Below are 21,335 nucleotides of genomic sequence, written 5' to 3' on the forward strand. Positions count from 1 at the left end.
AGAAATCAGACAGGATTGACACAAGATAAAAGTCTCTGACAGGGATTTGCTTAGGCATCTTTTCATCTGCTTTTAGTCTGAATGCTAAAAAATATTTTAAGTAAATTAAAAAATACTGACAGGTAAAGGTTTTAAGCATATTAACATGTAAAATTATGCATATATATATACATATATGCACTAAAGTCCCTGGTGTCTCAGAACATCATTGATTTATATCTAAAGTTAATAAATGGTTTCATTAATTTGTGAAATTTATTCCTTTTTTTCCCACATGGAAAGATAAAAACAGACAGGTTTGTTTTACAGGGAATTGGATTTATTTTGTTATGACAGCATGTCATACAACCACCATCTGTTAAAAAAACACTTGACAGTTCATTGGGGAAAGTAGAAGGTAAAATTCAAGCAATGTTTAGCAAGGACTGTAGACATCCAGGAAGATGTGCTGCGTTCCAGACAGATGATACCTGCTCCATTTCAAGAGGCAGTATTTCTCTGGGCAAATGGCAGCCTGATACTGATGTGAGAATGTGCTGACAGCGGAAAGTACTGTCTGAGAGGAAAATTTTGCAAAGATGAGCTTCCATCTGGGGAGATCATTTCATTCTGTGGTATAAGTAAGGTTTCAGTCAACATTTCCTGGTGTCCAAAACGAAATACTTACGCATTTTGTATATATGTTTGTAAAAGGAGGTAGTTTCACTGCAATGTGTTTCTACTTAAAACATGATAGGAAATGCAATGCTCTCTACCTGGTACTACAGTGGTTATCATAAGTTTCAATTTTAGTGAACTTGGTATGTTGAATAACTGTTTCTGTCAAATTACTTATTTTCATTTTTTGGTGATTAAGGAGTCAAAATTGAACCCCACTCCCAGTAACAAAGCTACATTTCTGTGCCAAAAGTCATAAATATTTATTTATTTGTTTGTTTATTTTTTACTGAAAAATGGAAGAATTGCTAGTAGGAAGTTTATTTTAAGGAACACAAGCAGGCTGTTTATTTAGCAAGATTTTTTTTTTTCTTACTATAACAGCATTTCAATGCTGACACTTCCTGAGAAACTGCAAAATTAAACTCTCAGATTAAAATGCATGTTTACCAGGTAGTAGGAACTTGTTGTGAAAGCCCTTATTCACACACACACAAAAATCTTTATTAATCCAAGTGATAGTGAAACTAGCAGGACTGGGCTCTTGGTCTGAAGTGTTTTCAGGATGGTGACTTGTAGTTGCTTTTTTTTTTTTTTTTGTCTAGCTGGACTGGATTTTTACTCAAACTTTATCAGAATTTTTATTATTATTATTATTATGTAGAATATATTGCTAATAGAAATTGTCTTGAAACACATTTTTTGAAATTATCATAATCTTTCATTACCTTGTAAAAAGAAAGATTTCTGGGACAGACAATATGCAATACAATAAGTAGTCTTAAAAGATATGCAGAAATGAGATGGTTCCTTTCCTTTTGTATATTTTTAAAACATTCTATATGCCAAAATAGAAAAGAAACATAAATAATATTAAAATATACTGTAATTGTTGCAGTTTCTCTATTATAAGAAGAAGCTATGCTCAAATCAAGCATTTTGGTACTTACAAGAGCTTTGTCCTTAGTTAAATTTTTGTAGTGCTACAGTGCATTTTTTTTTATTTCTTTAGATCTTTAAGTCTCTTGTAAAACATTGGATTTCATATAAATTAATTGTCTCTGATGCTGCTGAAACAAACATAAAGATTTACAGCTCTTACCATTTGACTGTACATATCCTGCTTGTCACCATTCTTTCTGACACTATCTTCAATTTGAAATTACATCACTGTGTAGGAAAACCAACTCCTTTTTACATTTAATCTCTCCTCACCTTTCAGTCATAATGCTGTCATCTGTAATCCACTCAGGCTTGTGTAATTTATTTTGTGCAGCTAAAATATTACAACCAACTTTATTATTATTATTACTATTACTATTATTATTATTATTATTATTATTATTATTATTATTATTATTATTATTATTATTATTCAGGAAGAACGTTCTGCCCTGTTTGTAATGGTTTCCCCAAATCTTTTAAGATGAAAATGAGATCCACAAATTTTGACTAGCTCTATCCTTTTGTGGAGAAAACAGAAGGACAGGAATGTGTAACTATGCATACACACATGTGTATTGGCAAGATAGAAAGTGTATGTGTTCAGTGTTGTGCTCCCTTACTTTTTTTCTTTATGACTAATTACTTTTAATATTCCTTAAACACTTTTTTACAAATTCAGAAGAAAAAAGTGAAAATGCTCAATTCATTTTGAGTTTTGAGAGGACTACATACCTGATATTAAATTAAATGCCTGACAATCCAGAATGGACAAAAGGAATGGAAGAGTGTAGGCCACCTTCTCTTTTCTTTCTTAACTGAAAGCACAAAAAAAGAAATTTTAAAGCTCAATTTCATATACAGATATTCACCTCGCTACAAATACATCGTTCTTTGGGGTTTTCTGTATATTTTTTTTAAATGAACTATATCATAAAAATATTTATGCTTTACACTTGGGATCTTGGCTTTTGTCTGTTTCAAGTCTTATGGACAGAAGCTTAGGAGAGATTTAATTTTCTCAAACTGTAGTCTCGCAACGCTGTGTTGTGAATATTTCAGAAGGTGACTTCATGAATGTTGTTTTCCCTGTCTGAGAGAAGGCATGGATACTAGGGTATACATAAAATAATGACTGACTATAGGAAATCAATCATTTATTTTCCCCCAGAAAAAAAACATATTTGATTTTTTTATCATAACTAAAGAAAATAAACAGTATATCCAAGAACTCAATTATATGAGGCTTCTTTTTGTGTTAAAATTTATATTGTTTCAAGATAAATAAATATTAATATGTATATGGTTAGATTCTGGCCATAGAAGTTAATATATGGGAAAAGTGACAAGTCATCTTTTCAGGTCCATGACTAAATTTTTTTTTTTTACCTTTATTTTGCAGTGACCCAAGGTGGGGATGCAGTTGCATCTGATACATGCCCTGATCCTGGAATTCCTGAAAATGGGAAAAGGGTGGGCTCTGACTTCAGGTAGGCACATTTAGTTGTATTTGTGACAACAGGTACAGAACGTGCAAATGCAGATATACATTCTCTCTGTAGTTCTGAATATGTTGAGTCTTTGTCAAAATAGTTCCAGTCTACTGCAGCTTGATTGTTTTATGCTTTCCAGTCTACTGCAACTCTTGATTGTTTTATGCTTTCATTTCTTTTTTTAAATTTATGCATTTTAAAAATGAATTTTAGAACCTAATAATCTTGTCTGTGTATGAAAAGGCAGAACTCTCTGGAGAGCATAGAAGAGGGAGCAGAGAGAATTGTTTGTTTTCCCACTATATAAAAGTTGTTAAAAGGCTTGGGAAACATAGCAACTTCATTGTCTGAGACAGGGATGTATGTTGTCTCCTTGCTTTGTTTGTTTTCAGACTATGTTTTTATTCATTAAAAAAAGATGAGGTCAAATAGACTCCTGTGGGAGATGAAGGTTTTTCTTTCCCTGTTGGGGCAAAAAAGCTAAGACTTCAAGGTGTTGCAGAGAAGAGGGTCAAAGCAAAGAGATGGAACCTTCAGCTCATGCAGAGATTTATAAATTGCTCAGCATGGAATGGACAACCAGACCTAAGAAGGAATGGAAAGGAAAACTTTATAGGAATTAGAAGAAATTGTGCAAAGGTCTCTGCAACTCCAGAGCAGGTTAATCAAACCTATCGCTCCTGTTCTTCAAAGCAAGGGCATAACGGACAGGGGAAGAATCATTTAAAAAATCATTCTACTTCTGACTAACCTTCTCTGGATTTTTCTCAATTTACCCTCAAAGGAGTTTGAGAACTCATAAACAACTCCAATGTTAAGAGAATCAGTTGTATGCAAAGTCATGATTTCATTACCAACTGGACAATACTTAAATGTATTTTAAAAATAATGAACTGAAATAAGCTTTTCAATAAATAGGCTAAAGGATTCTAAAAACATCCATCAGATGTTTACTGTTATCTGTTCTATATATTGTAATTCAACTTGGCATGTACAGCTGTTGCAAGGGAAACTGTAAGCTACAAAAATATAACATGCCACTCCTCTCTGAAGGTCTGTTGTTTTACAAAAACAAGTGCAAGTTTTATCTAGGCCTTAATTAATGCTTAATGTATTGAGGAGAGAAACATCAGCTGGTAGAAGACTAGGTAAAAATGGGATACTAAAATCTAATTATTTATCAAGATGTTTTGGGTTGTCTGTGTGTATTCCTGTACCTACAGTGAAACTTGTATATATCCGCTGATATTTTGAAGACTATTTTACTTTAATATCTATAAAAGTATGCATCAGTTTTCCTCCTCTGTCTCAGCACTCTCCTCATTGCATAAAGGGTACAGAGCATACCCCTTCTTCTAAATTCCTCCAAATCAAATACTTAGCTGAACAAATACCAATAGGCAGCATCTAGAATCACTCTGCTACTAGTGGAGAGAAACAAGCATCTCTAGAAATATTTAACCTCTTAGCTTAAATGTTTAATGCAAAATAGAATGAATTCACACTGGAAGTGAATTCTAACTCCATTAACTATAAATATGAGTGAGTTCAGCAAGTCAGGAGGGTGAGTATGTGACATACAGCAAGTGGCTGAGAGAGCTGGGTTTGCTCAGCCTCAACAGAATCTCAAAGATCTTGTTGCTGTCTACAGCTACTGAAGAGGAGGGTGCAGAGAAGAGAAAGCTGGATTCTTCTCAGAGATGCACAGTGACAACAGTAGAGGCAATGGACACAATCCAGGGCATGGGAAATTCCTATTAGATACAGGATTATTTAATTTAAAAAAAAAAAATATATATATATATATATATATATTTAGTGTGAGGATGGTCAAACACTGGAGAAAGTTTCCCAGAGGGTTTGTGGAATCCAGGGAGGCATCCGGTGCTTAGCTGAACAAGGTTCTGAGCTCACTGTCCTAACTAAATTTGCTTGGAGTAGATGTCTCTAGATTAAATGTCCTTCAGAGGCCTCTTTCACGACATGCATCCCAGAGTCCTGAGGGAACTGGCTAATGTAGTTGCCAAGCCTCTCTCCATCATATTCGAAAAGTCAGGCCAGTCAGGTGAAGACCCTGGTGATGGAAAAAAGGGAAACATCACTCTCATTTTTAAAAAGGAGACCAGGGGAACTCCAAACTGGTGAGCCTCACCTCTGTGCCTGGGAAGAACATGGAACAGATTCTCCTGGAAGCAATGTCAAAGCACATGCAAGACGAGGAGGTGATCCAAGACAGCCAGCACGGCTTCACCAAGAACAAATCATGCCTGACCAATCTGGTGGCCTTCTATGATGGAGTGACTGCATCAGTCAACGAGGGAAGACCAACCGATGCCATCTACCTGGACTTCTGTAAGGCCTTTGACACAGTCCCACGTGACATCCTGATCTCCAAATTGGAGAGAGATGGATTTGAGGGGTGGACCATTGAGTGGATAAAGAATTGACTTGAAGGCTGTAGTCAGTGTGGTCAATGATGTCCAGGTAGAGTCTGGTGACGAACGGTGTGCCTCAGGGGTCTATCTTGGGATTAGTGCTGTTTAATATCTTTATCAATGACATAGAGAATGGGATTGACTGTACCCTAAGCAAGATTGCAGATGACACCAAGCTGAGTGGTGCAGTTGATACAACAGAAGGAAGGGATGCCATCCAGAGGGATCTGGACAAGCTTGAGAAGTGGGCCCATGTGAACCTAATGAGGTTCAACAAGTTCAAGTGCAAGGTGCTGCACCTGTGTTGGGGCGATCCCAAACACAAGGACAGACTGGGAGAAGAACTCACAGAGAGCAGCCCTGCAGAGAAGAACTTGGGGGTTCTGGTGGATAAAAATATTGACATCAGCCAGCAGTGCACCCTTGCAGTCCAGAAGGCCAACAGCATCCTGGGCTGCATCAACAGAGGCCAGCAGGTTGAGGGAGGGGATTGACCCCCTCTGCTCTGCCCTTGTGAGGTCGCACTTGGAGTCCTGCATCCAGGTCAGGGGCCTGCTGCACAAGAATAATGTTGATCTGTTAGAACGGGTCCAGAAGACAGCAAGGAAGTTGTTCAGAGGGCTGCAGCACCTCTCGTATGAGGAAAGGCTGAGAGAGCTGGGACTGTTCAGCCTGGAGAAAAGAAAGCTTAGCAGTGACCTTATTGCAGCTTTTCAGCAATGAAAATAAAACACTGTGGAGGCAATAGTTTTTCTTTTCCTTTTTTAAGAGTTGAGTATAGACACCAGAAGGAGCTATTGTTCTTGTCAGAAGAATGCCAACTGTAGATATTAGTCTGAACTGAGACATAAGAAAATGCACATTATTCAAAATCTTTTCCAGTCTGCTGAAAGATGTGTTGTGAGTGGGACTGATGGAAGGGCAGAGGGTTTATTTTCAAGTCATCCTGATAGCCAACTGTATCAGTGATGACAAGTTCTTTGAAAAGGGTTTCATTGTTTTCAGCACAATAATGACATTCGTTCTAATATCATAACGCAGAAAAAAGGTATTGAAATATTAACCTTTTCATTCTGTCCTTCTGCCACGCTTTTACTGTGTTCGTTCAGGAAGCAGGAGAGGCAATTTTCAGTAATTTCAAAGAACCCAGTGGATATTTGGAATCATTTTGAGGGAGAAACGGCAACTCAGACTTTGCAAGATAAATGAGGACATAATAAATGCAATTTTGTGGTCAATATCACATTTTATTTTTGTGGGAGATCTGAAAACAACAGAACTTTTAAATGAAATCTGAAATGGATATAAATAATTACATTTCTGCTCCCCTGAAACATTATGTATACATAATGTAAATATGTACGGCACGTGGCATTGTGAAAATACAATCACCTTGTACAATTCCACTGGCATGTGTAACAAAAATAACTTCTAAATTTTTAAAACTCATTAAAAAAATAATTTAGCATCCTATACCTATAATTTATTACAGATATTTTTTCATATTAAAAATGGCTTCTTTCAGTAAAATCCCAACTTTTTTAATAATTCAAAGTTTTGCTTTTATGTAGTTCAATTCAAAATAGAAGGAAAAAATGAGGAAACTGATTTCTCCCTGTTGAAATACACATAGAGAATTAAGCAAAACAAAGCAAAACATTTCCAGTGTCAAAGATTTGCTCAGCAAAGAGGGAGGTAAAGATGAGAACAAAAGAAATTAAAAACATTCATTTTTAACAATTGGAGATTAAGTGAATTAATAATTCCCTTTGAAACTGCAGATCAAATTGTTTGATATACTGCTTTAAAAGGACTCCTCATTTTTGTATGGAAAAACGTCAAGCAGAATCAACAGGAGACTCAGCAATTCTGACATTGCTTAGAGGATAAGTGTCGACTGTGTGGTCCAGATGCATCACATCCCCTGAGATACTTATTTAGATAGATCTGATTGTCTGGAAACAGAAAATACTCTAGTGACTCAGCTCACCTGAGCTTCCTCAGTATCAACTGTTCTCTTATATTTCTAGTTATATGTCTTGATCCAGATATCTGTAATGTATATATTATATAATTATATATATATATATATATGCATTTAATTATTCAGTCTCCAAACCATCAAGATAGTATACAAACTAGAAACAACAACAACAAACAAAAAACACCTTAATCTCATGCCTTCATTATATTGTCTTAAATGCATTTCAGACATGGATGCAATTTTTATGTCTCTTTCCTTCTCTACATATATTATAATCTGGCAGTCTGTACCTCCATTCCTCAATATTTAGAAATTTTCTTCAGGATATGTTTTCAATAGCATTTTGATTATTTTTGAAAGCCTTTACAGAATTGAAATTTCATTCAAAAATACTCTTATGGAAAGTATCACTTGTCAGACTGATGGCATAGACCTGATTTTTCACAATAAGTGCTTCAACAAGGATGGATTTTACCTGGTATTAAAGCAAGTTTAATGAACTAAGCCATACATAGACCATGTCCAGAACTATCTCAGTCATTCTAGTAAAACCCATGACTGCTCTTCTGTAGTCTATCTAAATTTAATTAGAATTTTTGACGTAAGTTTCAAAAGATTGTAAATGTTAATGCCTTTAGCTGGCATTCCAGTTTCTCTCCACCCTGAACTCTAGCACTGAGGAGCTTTTGAGTACTTCATGTTTCTACCTTGCTCTTCAACTTGATGATTTTGCTGGATTTTTTGGTTATTTTTAATATGTTACAGTCAACATGTTGTGGGTTTGTGCGTGTGTGTCACTTAGCTTTTGCTCAAACATTTCAAAAGATATTTGAAATGTGTAAAATATATGAAGCTCACATTATTAGTCCTTAGACAAAAGCTACTTCCAGACATTTGGAAAAAAAATACAATATAGTATATAAATAAATACAAAACAAATTAAATCATCGAAGTGTGTGGTTTAAACTAGTAAAATTTTATGTATCCATATGTTTATTAATAATACATGTTTATCCTTGTTTTTATTCATTTGAGAAATGTATTTGGAATCATGCTTGGTCACTTCTTCCAAGGGTTTTAAGAATGTTCTAAAGGACAGTAGATTATGGCAAATATAAAATAAAATTTTAGAAAATTATTCAAGTCTTCAAGGATTTCATGCATTTCCCATGACATATAGAAGGAAGGGGCCAGTGCTTTCCTAGATTTGTAGCATCTCATTCAAATTTTAAAATAATTTTAAAAAATAATCTATTTAAAGTTTTGTGAAAGAATCGTTGAAGTACGTCATAGTAAGCAATATAGTTTGTCTTTGGGGGGTCCTCTGGAAAGCTAACATAATTTTTCTTGAAGGTAGAAACAAGATGGCTGCTAGTAAATTATGTTATATTTACTTCTCTCCACAATACAATTTTAACCACTGACCTTCTGATTGGCATCCATCCTAAACATCCTTGGTGTTTACGACTCAGTGACTAAAAGGGCCAGACTGATAAATCCGTTTTATTAAAACCACTTAGTTCACAAAGAGATTAACAGATACAAACTTAAAAGTGCAAGAAAGCTAACAGCAAATAGGATGATTATGGTGGGGAACAAAGAATGTCACAAGTAATTGGAATGCTTTGGGACAGAAATAAATAAATGGAAGCAGAAATTTAAATACTGTTTTGGAAAACACTGAGATACAGTGACAGTGTATAGTTTATGAATTCTACATAAATGTTGGTCATCATTGTTCAGAATGAAATTCTTCAGAAAAAAAATGTTAGAAAATTTCAGAGTTGCAAGTGTATCAGCAGTACTTCAGTCCTAAGTAGTTCCTATTAGAAATGCTGAAGTTAGCATTTTACATAGTTTTTAGCAGGAAATTTCAACAAAGTTGAGAATTTTTCATGTACTACAGTTTACTGAAATTATATTTCCTGGTAATACATGTTAACAAAATCCTATATCTAACTGCATGGGTTTTAGAGAAAATTGAGAGGTTGAAATTATTCATTGAGTAAATTTTCTTGCTTGAAAGAACAGTGATTATACATTTCGTTAACAAATGTATGTCTTGATGCATTCTTTGAAGTCATTGTTTAAAGGATGAAACTTAGTATCACAATTGCTTTATATTCCTGACCTTATTTCTTTAAATGGTGGAGAAAGTGAATACAGTGGAGCCATTCCCTATAGTTTAAGATGTTTTGTTTGTTTGCTTGTTTTAATATATATATATAGTAATGATGAAGTAGAATTATTTCCCACCCTAATTTGTTCATTTGGACCTGGAAATGTGGTCATTTGGTGGCACTTTTTTTTTTTTTTGTGATATTAGAATATATTTTAATTCTTCCATTCTTCCTCCCCTTTTTCTACCAGGGTGGGTGCAAGCGTACAGTTTTCATGTGAAGATAATTATGTGCTGCAAGGTTCTAAGAGCATCACTTGCCAGAGAGTGACAGATACACTGGCTGCCTGGAGTGACCACAGGCCAATTTGCCGAGGTAGGTGATGTTCTTGGGCATTTTTTCTAAAGTGTGGAAAGGTAATTTAAAATTTCTGTTTAGAAATGCAATGGAATGATGCTTTAAAGAAAGCACAAATTATTATATATATATACATGTATATATAACAGTATATTTTCAAAGATCTTTCTGTAGCTTGAAACCTGTTAACAAAGTTGATGAGCAAAGATGCAGAAACAAAATTAAAGAGCTAATTCCCTTTTAACAGTTTAACATTTTACTTCTTCTATAATCAATTTACCATGTTAAACATTTTAAGTAGAACTAGTTCAGTTTGACTAATTAGTTAGGTTTAGGTTAAATTTTTCAAACTGAAGTCCTGAATAGGAGCAACTCTCAATCATACTGTGTTTCTGTCTATCCCAGACACTCACATAGTCTACCTATTTTTTTTTGTAATTTCCCTTCTCTTCCCTCTGTTTTTCTGAACCTTACAAATGACCTAGCCTTCTGATTTGTAAATGCTAGCCCCCCTCGCCCCCCCCTTTGATGTGCGGGGACACCATTGTTTTTCTGTGGGCCCCTCCATGGGTTTGGGCTGCAGCATGGAGATATGCTCTTGCCATGGGACCCATGGGCTGGAGGGTGACAGCCTGCTCTACCAGGGGCTCTCCACAGGCCGCAGGGGAACTGCTGCTCCATGCCTGGAGCACCTCCTACCCTCCTTCTGCACTGACCTTGGGGTCTGCAGGGCTGATTCGCTCTCACTCCTGTCCTCCAGCTGCTGTGGCACAGCAGTTTTTTTTTTTTTTTTTTACCCCTTCCTTAAGTTTGCTCTCCCAGAGGATGGAAACTTGTGGATGGATATTAAGACTGGTTAACAGGTGAAGAAGCAAAGCTGCACATGGAAGGAAATTGCATGTGCAATAAGGAATTTATTCAGTATTTCCCACTGACAGGCAGATGTTTAGCTACTTTCCTGAAAAGCGGGGCCTCAGCACAAGTGACAGTTTCCTGGGAAGACAAATGTTATAACCACAAAAGTGCCTGCTTCCTCCTCCTTTCCCTGAGCTTTTGTTGTAGAGCATGATATCATATGCTATGGAATATGCATTTAGTCAGCTGAGGTCACCTGTCCTGGTTCTATCGCTTCACAACCTCTTTCCCCCTCCCAGCTCATGTGATAGGGAAGCAGAGTGAGGAACAGCAAAGGCCTTGATGCTGTGCACTGTTCAGCAGTATCTCAAATACTGGTGTATTATCAACATTGTTCCATTCTCAAATCTAAAACAGCACCACATGGGCTGCTATGAAGAAAGTTAACTCCATTCCAGCCAGACTCAGTACAGAAGTCTATAAAAGCTCAATAAGAGACTTTATAAAATTATATTATATATGTATGATATATATATATATTTATTATATAAAATAAATTATTACAAGCTATGTAACATGGGTAATGTTATACAGGCACATTCATGTAAAGAGTGAATATCTAAAACATAATGTTATATTATAAACAAAAAATCTAAATATATTCTCTTAGTAATTGGTTTCACACTAATGTAGAATAATGCATCCACAGAACTCCACTGTTCATTCTTGTGTTTTGTTTTTTCTCTCTCCTGAATTTATTCTTGCTTGTTAATACACTGTAGAAATGAGCTGAAGTAATTTATGCATGGCAAAAATAATGCTCAGCAAAAAGGGTCTATTTGCTTCTGAATTATCTGTGTGTTGTTACTAGTGTTTTCTGTTCCTTCCAATTTATTATCTGCAAATATCTCTATTATGCTTTACTGCCTCTAGTAAACTGCTAACAAAATAGAATAAATTAGTCCTATACCTCCATTAAAACCTCAGTCCAGAAAACAAGTTGCTTTCCTCAAACATACTTCCAAAACTGGAGCTAAAATTTCACAACTGTCTGAGGGTTGTTAGACGGCTGCTGGAAGTCATTTCTGTCTTTTCTAAGCACAGTAATATTGTTTAATTCTGTTTTGTTTAATGGTGTATAATTCTGGTTCAATATTACAACACTGCCTGTGGTGCACATTTGCGGATGGTGAGAACTGAAAGATACAAATTTTATTTGCAGGCCATATTATTCCCAATCCCCTTGCTGAACTTCAAGATGCCTGTACTCCTGGTGCTCACACCAAACATTTAATAATAAAATACATGATACAAAACTATTTGTCACATTTTGCAACCAATCATCAACTTAGCATGAAAAAGCTGATAAACTAAATGCAACTACTGTGGGCTTAATGACTTGCAGCCTAAAAGACTTAATGAAGAAGATGAACTTTGTGTTTATCCTGGTGACTAACAAAGTCAACAACAAAAATCACAGGAACTGTGTTTTCATGAGCAAGCACCTTCGTTATTTACTCTGAACAGGAGCTATGTTAAGGAGAGTACTTGTCAATGGGCTGCCAGGATGGCACCACTCCGAGGTGGTCAGGGCTCAGCAGGGCCCAGCAGCCAGAGCCCACCCCAGCCCCAGGAGTAGGACACCCAAAGACACCACTACAATCCCAGCCACTTCCCTAGGGCTGGGACAAGGCAAGTCAGGGACAAAGGCCCATGGGTTGGGGTCAGGATCAACAAAGTCTGTCAGTGAGTACAAATACTGCTGCAGCAGAGCTGCAGGCAGATACTCGTGAGGCGTTGCTCAGGCAGAGAGTGGTAGTCCAATCCCACCCTGAAACGGATCCCCAGGGCCCACAGCCAGGTGTGGTTGGAGGCCCTAGGTGAAGCTGGTCAGGGCAATTTAGGCCTGTTAGTAACGTCAGGAGCCAAATGGTGCTAATGTCAATGGTCACATTTTATTGAATTCTACCCAGAAACCTGATGGCAATACATTATTGTAAGTGGGCCCCTCAGTACAAGAAGGATATTGAGGTCCTGGAGCATGTTCAGAGGGTTACGAAGCTGGTGAAGGGCCTAGAACACAAGTCCTGTGAGGAGCAGCTGAGGGAACTGGGGTTGTTTAGTCTGGGGAAGAGGAGGCTCAGGGGAGACCTTATTGCTTTCTCTACAACTACCTGAAAGGAAGCTGTGGGGAGCTGGTGGTCGGCCTCTTCTCACAGATAATCAGTGATAGGACTAGGGAAATGGCCTCAAGTTGTGCCGGGGAGGTTCAGGTTGGAAATTAGGAGACATTTCTTCTCAGAAAGAACAGTCAGCCATTGGAACAGGTTGCCCAGGGAGGTGGCGGAGTCAGTATCCCTGGGGGTGTTTAAGAAGAGGTTGGATGTGGTGCTTGGGGACATGGTGATGATCTTGAAGGTCTTTTCCAACTTTTATGATTCTATGATATACAAGGCTATTTAACATTTTTTTTCTGTAATATTTTGCAGTAACTGCATTTCCTAAGCAGATCTCCAGGCAGAACTTCAATTGTACTTCTTGATTTCTTCCTTGTGTTGTGTTTTTTTTTTTTTTTCCTTCCTTGTTTCTTCCCCCCCCCCCCCTTTTTTTTTTCTTCCTGAACCTCAAATAAGAGACAGATAAGAGAGTAAGAACTTGACCGAAAGAAAGATCTGAGAGAAAGGGAGGTGTTTCCAAGCCTGTAGAAGAGATGGTACAAACTGTGTTTGAAGGCTTGTTGTCACTAAACTTTACCTCTGATTAGTTCCTACTGTACTTTGTGCTGGATGAATTAAATTAATAATTGTATGATAGCTGGGATGCTAGAGGTAACTAAGAGGCAAGATGTAGTGGGATACTTAAATGCGATTAGTTCTTTTTTTCCCCACACTAAGCACAGCAAACTGTTTAATAAGCCTCAGTGATACTTTGGTAGAATTATCTATGTGGCTTAAGGTTTTTTGGTTTTGGCTTGTACTGAGATTATTATGGATGATTTCCTTGTGATGTATCTAAACGTGAAGTGAAATTCATAGAACTACATTAGGACAGTCCCTATCATAAAGGTAGCCAGACATTTTCACAGAAAACTGACTCTTATCTTACTCAATGGACTATACAGTTAGTTCTCAAAGTCTAGTCAGTCACAAAGGACCAAGGGCTGGTAACAGACTGTGGTGGAAGGATAGAAAATCTGAAAGCAGTTTTCCTGTAGTTTCATTATTTCCTATTTGTACCAGTTACACTTCCATTAATGTCTAAGATGATGCTCACAATTGATACTTTATTCCCCCCAGCAAGTCTGAGAGGGAAGGAAATGCCTCAGAAAATTCAGGAAATTCTTCAGAAAAGATGAAAAGTAAAAATTTCCAAAATACCAAAACTATGTTAGGTACTTTAATCCAATATTCAGGAAAAAAGAATGACCATTTATTAAGGAATGTAGTCATTCCTATTGCAAGTGTTGGAACTTGTGTAACCGAAGAGTCTAAATTATATCAAAAATTATGCAAATAAGTTCTGAAATTCAGGTATTTGGAGATACATGGTATCTAAGTACTTAGAAATGGTATGGTTTAGACTTGCTTTTTCTTAGTGTGTTGCCACAGTGCTGTGGTACCAAACCCAAGACAGTAGAATTTTAAAAATATTTTGTGTTACATAACTCCATTTGATTTCTCTGGAAATCATATTAAGTATTTTTAAAATACCTTGTGATACTAAAATATTTTGGGAAGCTTGACTATTTTAGAAATTATATCATTAATGCTTTTTGGAAAGTAACTTTCAATATTTGTATGGTAATTCAGATTAATTTGCCTAAAGCAAAAATGAAGATATGTAAACATTGGGCTGGTTAAATGAAAAGTGCCAGTATCCTTCCTCTGTATGTAAATGTTCAGTTTTTTTTTTTTTACTAGATCAAATATCTTCCAAGGAAGAATGTTTTAGAATATTTCAGCATTGTAATTCATTCATAAGAAGTTGTTATTAGTGCTATGGCAGTTTTATAAAGTTTTCTTTTGACTGGTTGTTTTAATTAAAATAATCTTATTCACTGTTTGTCATTTTAGCTAGAACATGTGGTTCTAATTTACGTGGACCAAGTGGGATTATTACATCACCAAATTATCCAGTTCAATATGAAGACAATGCACAGTGTGTGTGGGTCATTACAACAACTGATCCAGAAAAGGTATGCTTTTTTTCTTTGTCTCAATTGAAACTCAAGAACTTTTGATCTGTCTTAAAATTATTTCAAACATATTTGAACAGATGTGTGAACCAGTGAGAGTGATCTAGAAAAAAAATAGAAAATCATTTTCATATCTGTGAAAATGTCCACTCAGAGTAATAGGTCTCAGTTACAGTTTCCAAATTATAAATGATTTTTAAATGAGATACATAAAATCATATTCAAAATCACATATTGCTAAATGAATTGATGGATTTTTCAAGTTGTATCTTGATATGTAATCATCATTCAATCTCTTCACAACTATGAATGATTTTGCATAAAATAGTGGCCATAGTTAAATGTTCTTATTACATTGCAAAGCGACAAGGTACATATCGTGAAAAACAGGCAAAAGTATAAAACTATCACATTGTGGACCATTTTACTGCAGAGGAACTTCTCTGGGAAGGGTGTTTTCCAGTTGCAAACTGAACTGTTGTATTTTATTCAGTATGGCAATTAGAGGTGACTATTTATGAATGCACTTTGATTTTTTTTTTTTTTAAGTCATTAAATTTTACAGAAACTATTAAGTCACATAACATTTTTAAATATGGATAAGCACTTAAATATGAAAAATGTCTGACAAACACATCTACTCCAGTTTATGTTCTGTAGTATGTAGTCTCTATTTTATTTTGTAAAATGCAATATATATTTTACAGGAGAAAATGTAATTCTGCATTAAAAGAAAATATGTGAAATTTATATTAAGAGAACAGGCTCTCACTACCTTAGAGGTGTTTTTATTCAAAACTGTTTCGTTAATGTTTCATTCTAATTTTACTTTTCTTGACTTTTCAAAAATATTAATTAAGCATTGTTTTTCATATTTGTGGTAAAATGAAGATAGTTATCTGCTTGCTGGTTGCAAGAGAGTTTAACTATAATAATACAAAAATTGGTACAGACTCTGTCATGCTATTTATTAAACTGTATAGCATATATGTTTTCTATGGAGGTTCTGAATTTTTTGTGAAAAGCACCAGACTTTAGCCTACTACAGAAATACCTAAGTTCTATTCATTTTATACAACATTACTGTCTCTCAGTTTAAGATTTTAGTAGGGTAGATCTCAATAGCATTGGAGTGAATTAATTTATTGCTCTATTTGATTGACTTGAAAATGCACTCCAAAGTAGCTTTCTGTGGGCAGGCTGATAGTTTATCAGTCACAAGAATACGCTGAAAGAGCTACCTACCCAAACTGATCAATTCTTATGTTCAAAATGAAGAGATATGAATACAAGGCTTGAAGCTTTCACTGCGGAGGGGGGGGGGGAAATCTACACTATTTAATCCAGCTGGTTGGAAGCTGGTAAAGAGCGTTGCTAACAGGCAAATTGAGAATCACAATGTAGGAAAAATATGTTAAGCTTTAAGGTTTTTAATTTCAAACTGTTTATCAGACATGATGGGTAATAGGGAATTACATGTATTTTATTAGTCTTGGATTTTTATAGCAGTGAAATAGAGGAAGAGCTTTGTCTTCACTTTATGCATCTCAGAAGGATAGATATTCGTTTTAGGACCATGACAACTCTGAACGTGCAGTCTTAAAATCACACATGCTTAAGATATCCAGTATCCTCACATAAGTTGCTTTCACGTAATTTCTACGTCATCTTTATTAGTATGCATCAATACAAATCTAATATATTGAGATTTCTATCCCCAAATAACTAAATTTAGAGTTAACGCACTTCCTTTGGGATAATAAAAGGTATAAAGGAAAGTGCTTTTATTTTACAGACTATCTGAGTCAAATGGAACTTATTTTTCTTTGAAAGCAGTAGTAATAATCTTGCTAGTATTTTGAAACCTGTGAACTATAAAAAAAAAAAAATCCATTACAAAAATAATTTCCAGGCATCCAAAAGAATAAATTGATTTTAAGATGTGCTGAAAGTTGTGCAGAATTTCATCCCTGACTTTTGTTGGAGTTACGAATGACTGACCTCTTGAAATTTGAACGGTGTATTGAAGGTCCAAGCCTATATTGAGAAGCCTACTATTTTGCCCTTCAGGTTTGAAAATATTTATGAAAATGCTTAGGGTATGTACTTCATTTTATTTTCCAAGAATGTAGACAGTTCATGACATCTTACTGTGTATTTTAAATTAGTTTTGGTTTATTGTAGGAGTGAATTTGTGTCCTTTCTTCTGGTTAGTTTATACATAGCATTTTACAAGATAAAGCACTATTTCCTCTTGCCATGACATTCAGTGCAGTGTAAAGAATGTCATCTATTTGAAGAGGTGCACTTGCACAAAAGAATGGAACATAATGTGCTGGAATATTTTAAATAATATATATATATATTTTTAAATTACATGCAACACTTTACAAACTCGGCATTCTGATGCTGGTGGGAGGAGACTATTAAGGAAAATTAAAGCCAATTTCAACTTCCTGCAGGGACAGTCATATAGTTGCAGTTCTTAACCAAACATCAAGATCGTTATTAGTTAGACATTTTTCTAACATTTATTTGCCTTTAACTATTCAACACAATTCTAAATTAACTTTGGTTCTTCTCCTGTTCAACGGTATGGTATTTCTGTTAGTGCTCTGTTTATTTTGAAGCATTGATTTTCCTCCCATACCATTTATTCCTTTCCTCTGGGTCTCACTATTGTAGCTGCTGATCAGCATCCTACTGAATCCTTTATTAGAGCCTTAGTACTTGTACATACAGCTTTATGGTGCCCTTCTGACTGTCTGTCAAGTACACCTTGTAAGTTATACAAATTTTGGGTAACCTTGTTTTAGTTGTTCTGTTATGCAGTTTCTCATCTTTTTATAACCAGTTTCTTTGGAATGCTCTTGTGAGATCTTACTGATCTGTTGCCATTGTATCTTTCTTGTTAGGGTAGTGTTTTCAGTATGTTGCAAGTGTGACTCAGGCTGTGCATACATACACACATACACACAGACAATGCCTTGGGTCTCCTGCTGCTTTCACTATTCTGTGGCGATGCTGCTAGGTGCAGTGGCTCTGGTTTTCAGATCGATTGTCTATAGGTGGGACAGAGTTTTATGTTGTTTCAGCAATGATTCCTAGTCTAGTACAATATTTTCCTGACTGACTGGGGTTATGTGTAGTAGATATGACATGGGCTACTACAATAGTTCTTAGTTTAATGACCTTCTAAATAAGAAGGGTGTCCCAATTACAGGTGGGTTTGTTATTCTTTTCTGAATAATATACTTTCTCAGCAGTACAAAGCATAGATATTAAGTTAAATCTGTTTGGACCTGGCAGCTTTATTTCTTAGGTGTTCACTGGAGTTGCCCAAACTGAAAACCCCGGAACTACAGGGAATAAGGGAAGCATCATGTACACTTCTGTAGAGCTGAGTCCTCAGTGTTTAGAATAAACTTGGCATACACCTTAATATAAGAAGATATTTCTGATTTATTGCCTTTCAAAGCACATAGTAGGGGAACTTTAGGAGAACATTATTACTTGGGAAAACCTTCCCTCGTTCACAGATAGGGAATACAAATATAGTTAAGCTTGGTTTTGAGATAACTTCTTTTGAGATAAGTTGTTCTTGCAATGTGCTCTGAAACAGCAGTCTTACTAAGTAGCATATAATAACCTTTTTTTGCCTTTTTTTTTTTTTTTTTAATGAGACGATCTTGCTAGTTCATGGATTGGTTCAAAGCTTGTGGTAGCTTAGATCTCATCCATTGCTGAAGTCCCTTGTTTTAACTTGTACAAAACGTACAATTCCTCAGATTCTTACTTCTGTGTAAATAGGAGGCAATAATTTGCAATGAATTCAGAACCTTTGTGTCAATAGACCAGTGTGCTCCAGTTAAATGGCATTACTGTGCATTGTTTAATATTGGAGTGTTATTTAGAAAGCCTACCCATAAATAGCCTGTTTCTTCAAAGCATTGTTACAGACAGGGCACCTCTTCTTTCAGTGTCTGGTCAGACCATGCTGCCACAAGTAATAGGATGTTTACTAACATGTCTGACATCTACAGCACTTGCAGTCTCATACACTTCTCTGGCCTGGGTAGGAATATCTTGCTGAGTATCATCTATCTCATCTCTACAGAGAGTACCAGAGTGCTGCCATAGTATTGATTTTTCTCCCTAAAACTGTCCTTTTTCTGTACTACAGAGTTTTGAGCAGCAAAAACCTTAATCACTAAAAATGTATAGATCTAAGAACTACTTACAGTACATTTTTGTTTGTTGACAATATACAGGCTCATACTAGTGCTTTGCTCTATTTCTGTTTCATAAGTCCCAGTATAGATTAACAGACTGGGAAAAAGGTGAAAGCATAGTTTTGTATACTCTTTTGTCTTTCACAAAGTGTAAACTGAGTTTTGTGCCATTTTTAAATGTGCTCAGTAGTTTGTGCACATTTGGGGTTTTAAGAAAATATTTGTTACTGTAAAATATTTGAAAAAAACTTTTTTCTTTTTTTTACCCTTCTGTTTTGATATGCTACCTACAAAACAGTTGTACTAAATCAGTGAAACATTAGGTTGAAAAGGGTATTCCTGTTATAGCAAGCCAAAACGGGTGGTATTTTTGTACTATGGGGCAGGTCTGTGTGCCCTCTCGTGGGGCACCTTGGCCTCCCACCATGTCTACATTTAAGATGTACCTACAGGGTTTTAGGCTCCTAACTTACCAACTGAAGTTAAATATGAAAAATCTATTCCTGAAAGCATAGAAATGTGGGGTGAGTAGAGATACGTGGTGTACGTCTGCCTAAAGAAAGTCCCTAAGACTTGGCACAATTAAAAGCGCTGAACGCAGTCCTGAGAAGATCCTTTCAAGTGTTGCAGCCCTATATTACCATATCTACCTCCTCCTGTCTTTAGTTTACTAAGGACCTTTGACTTTTGACTTGCTGTAGAGGATGAAATGTTAGCTAGCTCTCCTGTGTATAATGTGGAAGCCTCCTTGGTTATTCACAAAGAAGCAATCCCATTAGTATACAAATTCCTGTACTTTATGCAAGATGGCTCCCTTGACTTTCATTTAGCTAGGGAAAGCTATCTCAGCAGTGGAGGAGTATCTGATGATATCATTTATTTCTTGTGCATTCCTGGAAAAGTTACTGCCGTTTCTCTTTTTGATTCTCTCAGCCCCATCTCATAGTCCAGTTTCTTTTGTTGATCCTGTTTCACACTTAGATGACAGATTTTCACACAGATCATGGCAGACATAGGAAAGGATTATTTTGAAGAGGATTGGCAGATGTAATGGTATTGTTCTGATATTTATTGATATTTTGATATTACTGATACAATCTACTGCAACTCCTTTTAAATTATTTCTTTGCTGCTGGAACTCCATTGATGAAAGAATGACATAAATGTCGTAGTTATATCACTTTTTATTACATTTGAGCTTGTAGCAGTTTTTCTTTTTAAACACTAATATGGTTTTATGGAGGATTATAATACATTGCATTAATTTAGTATGGATATAAATACTTTTTTTTTTTTTTTTTTACTACAGAGGCGTGTGTACATTCTGTATGGTCTTTCTTTGTCAAAAAATAATGTCCTTAGTTTTGCTTTCAGGATATCAGCTAGGTCTTCTCTGCCAAGACTTATCTGTGGGGCATGAATTTTATAAGCTTTAGATGGATCTAAGTGTGATACGCTGAGTTAGAAATAGTGATTTAGAGGGAAAAACGGTATTGTTAGAAAAATATACATGTGTGCAAATGTCATGATGGAAAAGCTGGAGAAGGAGAATCAGGATTAAATTTGTTGTGTTGCTGCCTTTGAATTTATAATAAATCAATATTTCAGAATGACAGTTGGAATATATTAACTAATAATGCACAGCCCAAGACAAACAAACTCACACTCCAAACAGACTAAATGTATTAAAGCATGACAAATTTTTAATTGGCAAGATTAAGTCACACATACATGGCTTAGTGGAAACAATTTAAAAAACAAAATCAAACAAGCAAAAAAAAACCCAAACCTTCAAAGTTATCAAGACAATTTTGTAAATAAAAAAGCTTGACACATTTCAAGTTTTCTCACTTTCTAGTATAAAGTCAAGGAAAAAGAAGAAAAAAAAATCCCTTTCAAAAGAGGGCAATATGGAATATTTTTGCTATGATATGTTTGCCCTGTATCTGCATGGGTAAAAATTATGCAAAACCATTACTGTCACTATTTTGTTGAAGAATTACCATAGCGAAAATGATTTGTATTTGATTTTATCATAGATTGAATGGCCTGTAAAATTAGTTGT

At 35.6% G+C, this 21,335-nt stretch overlaps 1 protein-coding gene across 7 annotated transcripts in view; it reads left to right on the forward strand.

Moving 5' to 3' along the window:
• Nucleotides 1–21,335, forward strand: part of CSMD1 (CUB and Sushi multiple domains 1) — a 1,150,295-nt gene that overhangs the window by 777,256 nt on the left and 351,704 nt on the right. For 6 of the 7 annotated variants that reach the window (XM_048078081.2, XM_048078083.2, XM_048078082.2 and 3 more), the window contains 3 exons: nucleotides 3,002–3,089; nucleotides 9,882–10,006; nucleotides 14,917–15,038. In XM_048078081.2, the coding sequence (XP_047934038.1) occupies nucleotides 3,002–3,089; nucleotides 9,882–10,006; nucleotides 14,917–15,038 (335 nt within the window). Of the gene's footprint in view, nucleotides 1–3,001; nucleotides 3,090–9,881; nucleotides 10,007–12,303; nucleotides 12,840–14,916; nucleotides 15,039–21,335 lie in introns of those variants that run through there. The other variant, XM_048078085.2, reaches the window with a different exon arrangement.

The sequence above is a fragment of the Anser cygnoides genome, chromosome 3 (assembly GCF_040182565.1).
Source record: "Anser cygnoides isolate HZ-2024a breed goose chromosome 3, Taihu_goose_T2T_genome, whole genome shotgun sequence".
NCBI classification, from domain to species: domain Eukaryota; kingdom Metazoa; phylum Chordata; class Aves; order Anseriformes; family Anatidae; genus Anser; species Anser cygnoides.